Genomic DNA, 12,949 nt, shown 5'->3' with positions numbered 1-12,949 from the left:
AACACACTCGGAGACTAACACACTCGTGTTCTGGTGATCTGAGACTAACACACTCGTGTTCTGGTGCTCTGAGACTAACACACTCGTGTTCTGGTGATCTGAGACTAACACACTCGTGTTCTGGTGATCTGAGACTAACACACTCGTGTTCTGGTGTTCTGAGACTAACACACTCGTGTTCTGGTGATCTGAGACTAACACACTCGTGTTCTGGTGATCTGAGACTAACACACTCGTGTTCTGGTGATCTGAGATTAACACACTCGTGTTCTGAGACTAACACACTCGTGTTCTGGTGATCTGAGACTAACACACTCGTGTTCTGGTGTTCTGAGACTAACACACTCGTGTTCTGGTGATCTGAGACTAACACACTCGTGTTCTGGTGATCTGAGACTAACACACTCGTGTTCTGGTGATCTGAGATTAACACACTCGTGTTCTGAGACTAACACACTCGTGTTCTGGTGTTCTGAGACTAACACACTCGTGTTCTGGTGTTCTGAGACTAACACACGCGTGTTCTGGTGATCTGAGACTAACACACTCGTGTTCTGGTGTTCTGAGACTAACACACGCGTGTTCTGGTGATCTGAGACTAACACACTCGTGTTCTGAGACTAACACACTCGTGTTCTGGTGTTCTGAGACTAACACACTCGTGTTCTGGTGTTCTGAGACTAACACACTCGTGTTCTGAGACTAACACACTCGTGTTCTGGTGTTCTGAGACTAACACACTCGTGTTCTGGTGTTCTGAGACTAACACACGCGTGTTCTGGTGTTCTGAGACTAACACACGCGTGTTCTGGTGTTCTGAGACTAACACACGCGTGTTCTGGTGATCTGAGACTAACACACTCGTGTTCTGGTGTTCTGAGACTAACACACGCGTGTTCTGGTGATCTGAGATTAACACACTCGTGTTCTGAGACTAACACACTCGTGTTCTGGTGATCTGAGACTAACACACTCGTGTTCTGGTGTTCTGAGACTAACACACTCGTGTTCTGGTGCTCTGAGACTAACACACTCGTGTTCTGGTGTTCTGAGACTAACACACGCGTGTTCTGGTGATCTGAGACTAACACACTCGTGTTCTGAGACTAACACACTCGTGTTCTGAGACTAACACACTCGTGTTCTGGTGTTCTGAGACTAACACACTCGTGTTCTGGTGATCTGAGACTAACACACTCGTGTTCTGGTGATCTGAGACTAACACACTCGTGTTCTGGTGATCTGAGACTAACACACTCGTGTTCTGGTGTTCTGAGACTAACACACTCGTGTTCTGGTGCTCTGAGACTAACACACTCGTGTTCTGGTGATCTGAGACTAACACACTCGTGTTCTGGTGATCTGAGACTAACACACTCGTGTTCTGGTGATCTGAGATTAACACACTCGTGTTCTGGTGATCTGAGACTAACACACTCGTGTTCTGGTGTTCTGAGACTAACACACTCGTGTTCTGGTGATCTGAGACTAACACACTCGTGTTCTGGTGATCTGAGACTAACACACTCGTGTTCTGGTGCTCTGAGACTAACACACTCGTGTTCTGGTGTTCTGAGACTAACACACTCGTGTTCTGGTGATCTGAGACTAACACACTCGTGTTCTGAGACTAACACACTCGTGTTCTGGTGATCTGAGACTAACACACTCGTGTTCTGAGACTAACACACTCGTGTTCTGGTGTTCTGAGACTAACACACTCGTGTTCTGGTGATCTGAGACTAACACACTCGTGTTCTGAGACTAACACACTCGTGTTCTGGTGTTCTGAGACTAACACACGCGTGTTCTGGTGATCTGAGACTAACACACTCGTGTTCTGAGACTAACACACGCGTGTTCTGAGACTAACACACTCGTGTTCTGGTGATCTGAGACTAACACACTCGTGTTCTGAGACTAACACACTCGTGTTCTGGTGATCTGAGACTAACACACTCGTGTTCTGGTGATCTGAGATTAACACACTCGTGTTCTGAGACTAACACACTCGTGTTCTGGTGTTCTGAGACTAACACACTCGTGTTCTGGTGATCTGAGACTAACACACTCGTGTTCTGGTGATCTGAGACTAACACACTCGTGTTCTGAGACTAACACACTCGTGTTCTGGTGCTCTGAGACTAACACACTCGTGTTCTGGTGCTCTGAGACTAACACACTCGTGTTCTGAGACTAACACACTCGTGTTCTGGTGATCTGAGACTAACACACTCGTGTTCTGAGACTAACACACTCGTGTTCTGAGACTAACACACTCGTGTTCTGGTGATCTGAGACTAACACACTCGTGTTCTGAGACTAACACACTCGTGTTCTGGTGCTCTGAGACTAACACACTCGTGTTCTGGTGCTCTGAGACTAACACACTCGTGTTCTGAGACTAACACACTCGTGTTCTGGTGCTCTGAGACTAACACACTCGTGTTCTGAGACTAACACACTCGTGTTCTGGTGATCTGAGACTAACACACTCGTGTTCTGAGACTAACACACTCGTGTTCTGGTGATCTGAGATTAACACACTCGTGTTCTGAGACTAACACACTCGTGTTCTGGTGCTCTGAGACTAACACACTCATGTTCTGGTGATCTGAGACTAACACACTCGTGTTCTGGTGATCTGAGACTAACACACTCGTGTTCTGAGACTAACACACTCGTGTTCTGGTGTTCTGAGACTAACACACTCGTGTTCTGAGACTAACACACTCGTGTTCTGGTGATCTGAGACTAACACACTCGTGTTCTGAGACTAACACACTCGTGTTCTGGTGTTCTGAGACTAACACACTCGTGTTCTGGTGTTCTGAGACTAACACACTCGTGTTCTGAGACTAACACACTCGTGTTCTGAGACTAACACACTCGTGTTCTGAGACTAACACACTCGTGTTCTGGTGATCTGAGACTAACACACTCGTGTTCTGGTGATCTGAGACTAACACACTCGTGTTCTGGTGATCTGAGACTAACACACTCGTGTTCTGAGACTAACACACTCGTGTTCTGGTGATCTGAGACTAACACACTCGTGTTCTGGTGATCTGAGACTAACACACTCGTGTTCTGGTGATCTGAGACTAACACACTCGTGTTCTGAGACTAACACACTCGTGTTCTGGTGCTCTGAGACTAACACACTCGTGTTCTGGTGCTCTGAGACTAACACACTCGTGTTCTGGTGATCTGAGACTAACACACTCGTGTTCTGGTGATCTGAGACTAACACACTCGTGTTCTGGTGCTCTGAGACTAACACACTCGTGTTCTGAGACTAACACACTCGTGTTCTGAGACTAACACACTCGTGTTCTGAGACTAACACACTCGTGTTCTGAGACTAACACACTCGTGTTCTGAGACTAACACACTCGTGTTCTGAGACTAACACACTCGTGTTCTGAGACTAACACACTCGTGTTCTGAGACTAACACACTCGTGTTCTGAGACTAACACACTCGTGTTCTGAGACTAACACACTCGTGTTCTGAGACTAACACACTCGTGTTCTGAGACTAACACACTCGTGTTCTGAGACTAACACACTCGTGTTCTGGTGCTCTGAGACTAACACACTCGTGTTCTGAGACTAACACACTCGTGTTCTGGTGCTCTGAGACTAACACACGCGTGTTCTGGTGATCTGAGACTAACACACTCGTGTTCTGAGACTAACACACGCGTGTTCTGAGACTAACACACTCGTGTTCTGGTGTTCTGAGACTAACACACGCGTGTTCTGGTGCTCTGAGACTAACACACTCGTGTTCTGGTGCTCTGAGACTAACACACTCGTGTTCTGGTGCTCTGAGACTAACACACTCGTGTTCTGGTGCTCTGAGACTAACACACTCGTGTTCTGGTGCTCTGAGATCAGTGTTGGGAGTAACACGCTCCTGTAATTCCACTACTTTCAGCACATGTAACTAAATATTTTGACTGAGAGGGAATAGACCCAACGCTTTAGCCTCTCAAATCAACACTTGTCTTGCCTATTATAAAACCCATAGATATAACACACTTCACGCATCACTATGCTAGTTTACATGCGTGTTGTCTTTCTACTCGCTTGTGGCGATGCGTGTTGGCTTTCTACTCGCTTGTGGCGATGCGTGTTGGCTTTCTACTCACTTGTGGCTATGCGTGTTGGCTTTCTACTCACTTGTGGCGATGCGTGTTGGCTTTCTACTCACATGTGGCTATGCGTGTTGACTTTCTACTCACATGTGGCGATGCGTGTTGGCTTTCTACTCACATGTGGCGATGCGTGTTGGCTTTCTACTCACATGTGGCTATGCGTGTTGTCTTTCTACTCACATGTGGCTATGCGTGTTGGCTTTCTACTCACATGTGGCGATGCGTGTTGGCTTTCTACTCACATGTGGCTATGCGTGTTGGCTTTCTACTCACTTGTGGCGATGCGTGTTGGCTTTCTACTCACATGTGGCTATGCGTGTTGTCTTTCTACTCACATGTGGCTATGCGTGTTGTCTTTCTACTCACTTGTGGCGATGCGTGTTGGCTTTCTACTCACATGTGGCGATGCGTGTTGACTTTCTACTCACATGTGGCGATGCGTGTTGACTTTCTACTCACGTGGCGATGCGTGTTGGCTTTCTACTCACATGTGGCGATGCGTGTTGGCTTTCTACACACATGTGGCGATGCGTGTTGACTTTCTACTCACATGTGGCGATGCGTGTTGGCTTTCTACTCACATGTGGCGATGCGTGTTGACTTTCTACTCACATGTGGCGATGCGTGTTGGCTTTCTACTCACATGTGGCGATGCGTGTTGACTTTCTACTCACATGTGGCGATGCGTGTTGACTTTCTACTCACGTGGCGATGCGTGTTGGCTTTCTACTCACATGTGGCGATGCGTGTTGACTTTCTACTCACATGTGGCGATGCGTGTTGGCTTTCTACTCGCTTGTGGCGATGCGTGTTGACTTTCTACTCACATGTGGCGATGCGTGTTGGCTTTCTACTCACATGTGGCGATGCGTGTTGGTTTTCTACTCGCTTGTGGCGATGCGTGTTGGCTTTCTACTCACATGTGGCGATGCGTGTTGACTTTCTACTCACATGTGGCGATGTGTGTTGACTATCTACTCACATGTGGCGATGCGTGTTGGCTTTCTACTCACATGTGGCGATGCGTGTTGGCTTTCTACTCACATGTGGCGATGCGTGTTGTCTTTCTACTCACATGTGGCGATGCGTGTTGGCTTTCTACTCACATGTGGCGATGCGTGTTGGCTTTCTACTCACATGTGGCGATGCGTGTTGACTTTCTACTCACATGTGGCGATGCGTGTGGACTTTCTACTCACTTGTGGCGATGCGTGTTGACTTTCTACTCACATGTGGCGATGCGTGTTGACTTTCTACTCACATGTGGCGATGCGTGTTGACTTTCTACTCACATGTGGCGATGCTTGTTGACTTTCTACACACATGTGGCGATGCGTGTTGGCTTTCTACTCACATGTGGCGATGCGTGTTGGCTTTCTACTCACATGTGGCGATGCTTGTTGACTTTCTACACACATGTGGCGATGCGTGTTGGCTTTCTACTCACATGTGGCGATGCGTGTTGGCTTTCTACTCACATGTGGCGATGCGTGTTGGCTTTCTACTCACATGTGGCGATGCGTGTTGGCTTTCTACTCACATGTGGCGATGCGTGTTGGCTTTCTACTCACATGTGGCGATGCGTGTTGGCTTTCTACTCACATGTGGCGATGCGTGTTGGCTTTCTACTCACATGTGGCGATGCGTGTTGGCTTTCTACTCACATGTGGCGATGCGTGTTGACTTTCTACTCACTTGTGGCGATGCGTGTTGACTTTCTACTCACATGTGGCGATGCGTGTTGACTTTCTACTCACATGTGGCTATGCGTGTTGTCTTTCTACTCACATGTGGCGATGCGTGTTGGCTTTCTACTCACTTGTGGCGATGCGTGTTGGCTTTCTACTCACTTGTGGCGATGCGTGTTGACTTTCTACTCACATGTGGCGATGCGTGTTGACTTTCTACTCACATGTGGCGATGCGTGTTGACTTTCTACTCACTTGTGGCGATGCGTGTTGACTTTCTACTCACATGTGGCGATGCGTGTTGACTTTCTACTCACTTGTGGCGATGCGTGTTGGCTTTCTACTCACATGTGGCTATGCGTGTTGACTTTCTACTCACATGTGGCGATGCGTGTTGACTTTCTACTCACATGTGGCGATGCGTGTTGGCTTTCTACTCACATGTGGCGATGCGTGTTGGCTTTCTACTCACATGTGGCGATGCGTGTTGACTTTCTACTCACATGTGGCGATGCGTGTTGACTTTCTACTCACATGTGGCGATGCGTGTTGGCTTTCTACTCACTTGTGGCGATGCGTGTTGGCTTTCTACTCACATGTGGCGATGCGTGTTGACTTTCTACTCACATGTGGCGATGCGTGTTGACTTTCTACTCACATGTGGCGATGCGTGTTGGCTTTCTACTCACTTGTGGCGATGCGTGTTGCTTTCTACTCACATGTGGCGATGCGTGTTGACTTTCTACTCACATGTGGCGATGCGTGTTGTCTTTCTACTCACATGTGGCGATGCGTGTTGACTTTCTACTCACATGTGGCGATGCGTGTTGACTTTCTACTCACATGTGGCGATGCGTGTTGTCTTTCTACTCACATATGGTGATGCGTGTTGGCTTTCTACTCACATGTGGCGATGCGTGTTGGCTTTCTACTCACTTGTGGCGATGCGTGTTGGCTTTCTACTCACATGTGGCTATGCGTGTTGACTTTCTACTCACATGTGGCGATGCGTGTTGACTTTCTACTCACATGTGGCGATGCGTGTTGACTTTCTACTCACTTGTGGCGATGCGTGTTGGCTTTCTACTCACATGTGGCTATGCGTGTTGACTTTCTACTCACATGTGGCGATGCGTGTTGACTTTCTACTCACATGTGGCGATGCGTGTTGGCTTTCTACTCACATGTGGCGATGCGTGTTGGCTTTCTACTCACATGTGGCGATGCGTGTTGACTTTCTACTCACATGTGGCGATGCGTGTTGGCTTTCTACTCACATGTGGCGATGCGTGTTGGCTTTCTACTCACTTGTGGCGATGCGTGTTGGCTTTCTACTCACATGTGGCTATGCGTGTTGACTTTCTACTCACTTGTGGCGATGCGTGTTGGCTTTCTACTCACATGTGGCTATGCGTGTTGACTTTCTACTCACTTGTGGCGATGCGTGTTGGCTTTCTACTCACTTGTGGCGATGCGTGTTGACTTTCTACTCACTTGTGGCGATGCGTGTTGGCTTTCTACTCACATGTGGCTATGCGTGTTGACTTTCTACTCACATGTGGCGATGCGTGTTGACTTTCTACTCACATGTGGCGATGCGTGTTGGCTTTCTACTCACATGTGGCGATGCGTGTTGGCTTTCTACTCACATGTGGCGATGCGTGTTGACTTTCTACTCACATGTGGCGATGCGTGTTGACTTTCTACTCACATGTGGCGATGCGTGTTGGCTTTCTACTCACTTGTGGCGATGCGTGTTGGCTTTCTACTCACATGTGGCGATGCGTGTTGACTTTCTACTCACATGTGGCGATGCGTGTTGACTTTCTACTCACATGTGGCGATGCGTGTTGGCTTTCTACTCACTTGTGGCGATGCGTGTTGCTTTCTACTCACATGTGGCGATGCGTGTTGACTTTCTACTCACATGTGGCGATGCGTGTTGTCTTTCTACTCACATGTGGCGATGCGTGTTGACTTTCTACTCACATGTGGCGATGCGTGTTGACTTTCTACTCACATGTGGCGATGCGTGTTGTCTTTCTACTCACATGTGGCGATGCGTGTTGACTTTCTACTCACATGTGGCGATGCGTGTTGACTTTCTACTCACATGTGGCGATGCGTGTTGTCTTTCTACTCACATGTGGCGATGCGTGTTGGCTTTCTACTCACATGTGGCGATGCGTGTTGACTTTCTACTCACATGTGGCGATGCGTGTTGGCTTTCTACTCACATGTGGCGATGCGTGTTGGCTTTCTACTCACATGTGGCGATGCGTGTTGGCTTTCTACTCACATGTGGCGATGCGTGTTGGCTTTCTACTCACATGTGGCGATGCGTGTTGGCTTTCTACTCACATGTGGCGATGCGTGTTGACTTTCTACTCACTTGTGGCGATGCGTGTGGTCAGTACTGTTCATATTTACACTTAAAAAGCACATAAAGTAACTTAAAAGTTACTTTCCCTAGTAACAAATTACTTTTAATATACAGTAATTGTTAAAGTAATTCAATTACTTCTTAATAAGTAGTAACTGTAACTAATTAGTAACTTCAGTAACTGACTGTACTGTGTCAGCTTCAGTCATAATAAACATGTTTGTGTAGCTCCACTAAAGAAGAGGTCAGGGGTCACGATAAACTGCTCGTCACGTGTGTTTTGAGGGAAGCTCTATAAATAGCCGAACCGACGGGCGTGGCATCAGTGTCTGAGGCGGTTATCAGTGAGACGTGTCCCGACTCGCCCACACAACTCTCTCTCTCTCTCTCTCTCTCTTTCCTGAGAATCACAATCCTTCCTTCCTGCAAACCTGAGCCCGAGGGAAAGTGACGCCACACCAAACAATGAGTCCTGCGGGTCAGCGTCTCGATGACAGGAAACTCTGGAGATGTGTGCGGATAAACTCTGGAGGGAAAGCCCTGATGATCTGAGGAGAAGCTCTTCCTGCTTCCCTGTCCCAGCTCTACATCAGCCATGGACTGGGATTGAGGAGGCTCATTTACATACACGCCAGACCAGTTCAGCCACGTCCCAGAATGCACCTCAATGTTTACAGCACACGTTTAGTGTTCATACACTGCTCCAAACGCTTCAACATCCCAGCGCACGCACACACACACACACACACACACACACACACACACACACACACACACACACACACACACACACACACACACACACACACACACACACACACACACACACACACACTCAGCATTTCTGTGCTCATCAGTTTATTCAGGAAGAGAAACGGCTGGAGATATTTATTTACTCTCCGACAAGAATTATTAAGAGCACACATTATTACAAATAATCTTATTTTAAGTCAATTCAATATTTATCAAATATTGAAATAAATCTAGCAAAATTGTGCAGTTTTTTTTTGTTCTCCATTAAAAATATGTATAATAGGATACATTTATTTCTGAAATTATGAGATTTATTTTCAAAGTAAAAATTTTGTTTGTAAAAATGACGTTTAAGAATAATTAAATTAATTTTGAAAGAGCTTAAATTATATTAAACTGAATTTTAAAACTTGAATTGAATCTTGTTATGTAATATTACATATTTATCAAATATTAAAAGAATGAAATGTTCTGTTTTTTTTTTTTCAGTTTAAGTATAATTAAATTGGCTGTAAAGTAATGTTAGCTTAAATGATATTAAACTGACTTTAACAATTCAAATGACAATCTGACTGTCGTACGACTGTAATGGTTAAACGGTTTGAATGGTGGTGTTTTTGTTCCTCTGGTGAAGGCGTGGCTGTTTTGACGGATCATGAGCTGCTGTATTTCACTGATAAACATCATAACACGGACTCGCTCTCACTGTCAGGGGTCAGGGGTCGCGCTGTAGAAGGGTGACCCTCAGGGGTCGCGGCGTGTGTGTGTGTGTGTGTGTGTGTGTGAGAGAGAGAGAGTGCAGGTTATGGAGCTGCGGGCGCATGAGAGCTGGCAGAACCGGTTCCTGAAGCTTCACAAACCCACAAACTCTCTCAACAACACTACACACACACACTCTACACACTACACACACTCTACACACACACACACACACTACACACACACACACACACACACACTCTACACACTACACACACTCTACACACACACTCTACACACACACTCTACACTCTACACACACACTCTACACACACACTCTACACACACACTCTACACACACACTCTACACACACACACTCTACACACACACACACTCTACACACACACTCTACACACACACACTCTACACACACACACTCTACACACACACACACACTCTACACACACACTCTACACACACTCTACACAGATTCTGCTTTATATATTCAAATACTGTGATAAAACACATTAGTCGTACAAAAAACAACGTTCTCCCAATCATTTAATATTCATGACACAATAACACATTCATGAATATTCAACGAGCAGTTAAACATTCATTATTGACTGATTTTATGTGTTATTTATGAATGTGTTGCTGTCATAATATTATAATTAGTAGTAAAACCGTCATAAATCTAATAAACACATCAGCTGTACATAAATATATTATATTTATCCAAATGTATCAAATAATTGAATGACATTCTAATATTATTCATAAATAACACCAACACACTCATGAATAATAAATGACCGATTGATTTGATTTATTCTTTAAACCTGTGGTCTTTATTTTATTATTTATAAGTAACTTATAATAATAATATTAGTATTGAAATAGTGTGATGAGTTTAATAAACACATCAGTCGTACAAAAAACTATAAAATATTAGAATTATCCAAATTATTTAATATTAATGATATTATAAAATTCATAATTACAACACATTCACTAAATTACCACGCATAAATATGTATTAATTCTTAAATGTGTTGGTGTTTTTTATTATTTGTAATATTATAATTAGTATTAAAAAAGTGTGATAGACACATCACGCATCAGTCGCACATAATTTCATATTAATATTATAATACAATACAACATTCATGAATACTTAATTACCACGCATTAAGATTGATTAATTCTTGATTGATTTCATTATTTATGAGTAATGTATAATAAAAGTAGTATTAAAATAGTGATGAGTTTAATAAACACATTAGTCGTACAAAAAACTATAAAATATTAGATTTATCCAAATGATTTAATATTAATAATAATGTTCATAATTACAACACACTCATGAATATTAAATTACCACTTATAAGATTTATTTTTTAAATTATTGATTGATTTTATTATTTATGAGTAATTAAAATAAGAATTAAACTGTCATAAATCTAATAAACACATCAGCTGTACAAAAAATACATGTATCCAAATTTAATATTAATGATATGAATGAATATTATTCATAATTACAACACGTTCATGAATACTAAATTACCACGTATAAAGATTTATCAATTCTGTAATTATTGATTGATTTTATTATTTATGAGTAATTTATGATAATATAATTATGTGATAGACACATCAAGCATCCGTCGTACATAATTTAATATGAATGATATTCTAATATTATTCATGAGTAATAAAGCTGCACTATATTATCAGTGGAGATGCATGTATCGAGTGTGATGGTGTTATTAATCATGAGATGTTTATGAAGCCGTCATTAATATGACAGCCGTGATCTCTCACCGTTCTACCGGACCGGTCCATGGCTTTCTTCACCCGTCCGTACGTGCCCTTCCCGAGGGTCTGCAGGAACTCGTACCGGTGTTTGATGTTGTGTTTGTGGTGGTGCCTCTTCACCGCCTGACGCTTCACCGGAGCCACCGGAGCCCGTGCGGACGCGTCCCCCTCCATGAGCCGCCGAACACGCGCAGATCACGGAACACGAGCGCTCATGGCCGCGTGCAGAGCAATGAATGCGCGGCGCGCGCTGATCGCCCGGACTACAGGCGCGTGTGGGCGGGGCTCCGCTCAGTAGGCGTGTCTCTGACGGTAAGTACCGCCCTCGCGCTAGGGAATCGTCTACGAGTGGGCGTGTCTGAGCGCATTGTATGCATGATCTGCTTTCCGCTGTGTGTAATGATCCTCCACTCAAACACACTCATTATGTCCACACGAGGGCGCTAAACCCCGCGTGACAGCCTTCAGTTCATCACTAATAAAACTGAAACTACAGTAGGCATTACAGGGACATTCTCTAAAAAAACCCTATTATGTAAAATATTTTTTTGTATTAATATTTTTTTAACATTATTATGTAAAAATATAACAATTCTCCCTTAAGTTTAATTCGTTTCATTAGTAGAGCTGATAAATAATGTTCTTATTCCACTCCTCTTTATGATCTTTGCAAGCCAATACAACACAATAACACAATTTACTTTTATGTTATTTATTATATTTATGCAAACACATCATGTATTAAATAAATACTCACATAAATGGACAACAGTGATTTAATGTGTCTTGACCACTAGAGGTCACCAGAAGACAAGCTCACATCAGTGGAGTAGTGCACTACTGTAGTAACTACACTACACCGAGTGCACATCAGTGGAGTAGTGCACTACTGTAGTAACTACACTACACCGAGTGCACATCAGTGGAGTAGTGCACTACTGTAGTAACTACACCACACCGAGTGCACATCAGTGGAGTAGTGCACTACTGTAGTAACTACACTACACCGAGTGTACATCAGTGGAGTAGTGCACTACTGTAGTAACTACACTACACCGAGTGTACATCAGTGGAGTAGTGCACTACTGTAGTAACTACACTACACCGAGTGTACATCAGTGGAGTAGTGCACTACTGTAGTAACTACACTACACCGAGTGCACATCAGTGGAGTAGTGCACTACTGTAGTAACTACACTACACCGAGTGCACATCAGTGGAGTAGTGCACTACTGTAGTAACTACACTACACCGAGTGCACATCAGTGGAGTAGTGCACTACTGTAGTAACTACACTACACCGAGTGCACATCAGTGGAGTAGTGCACTACTGTAGTAACTACACTACACCGAGTGCACATCAGTGGAGTAGTGCACTACTGTAGTAACTACACTACACCGAGTGTACATCAGTGGAGTAGTGCACTACTGTAGTAACTACA

General features: G+C 44.3%; 1 protein-coding gene across 1 annotated transcript in view; it reads right to left on the bottom strand.

Moving 5' to 3' along the window:
- The window catches only part of nuak2 (NUAK family, SNF1-like kinase, 2), a 27,717-nt gene extending 15,972 nt beyond the window's left edge, over positions 1 to 11,745 (bottom strand). The window contains exon 1 of the mRNA XM_079807776.1: positions 11,514 to 11,745. Coding sequence (XP_079663902.1) covers positions 11,514 to 11,681 — 168 coding nt within the window. The 5' untranslated portion in view covers positions 11,682 to 11,745. The remainder of the gene's footprint in view (positions 1 to 11,513) is intronic.
- Positions 11,746 to 12,949: the final 1,204 nt, after the last annotated feature.

Source organism: Gobio gobio, assembly GCF_949357685.1.
Source record: "Gobio gobio genome assembly, chromosome: 24".
Taxonomy (NCBI): domain Eukaryota; kingdom Metazoa; phylum Chordata; class Actinopteri; order Cypriniformes; family Gobionidae; genus Gobio; species Gobio gobio.
This window is presented reverse-complemented; position numbering and strand designations above follow the sequence as displayed.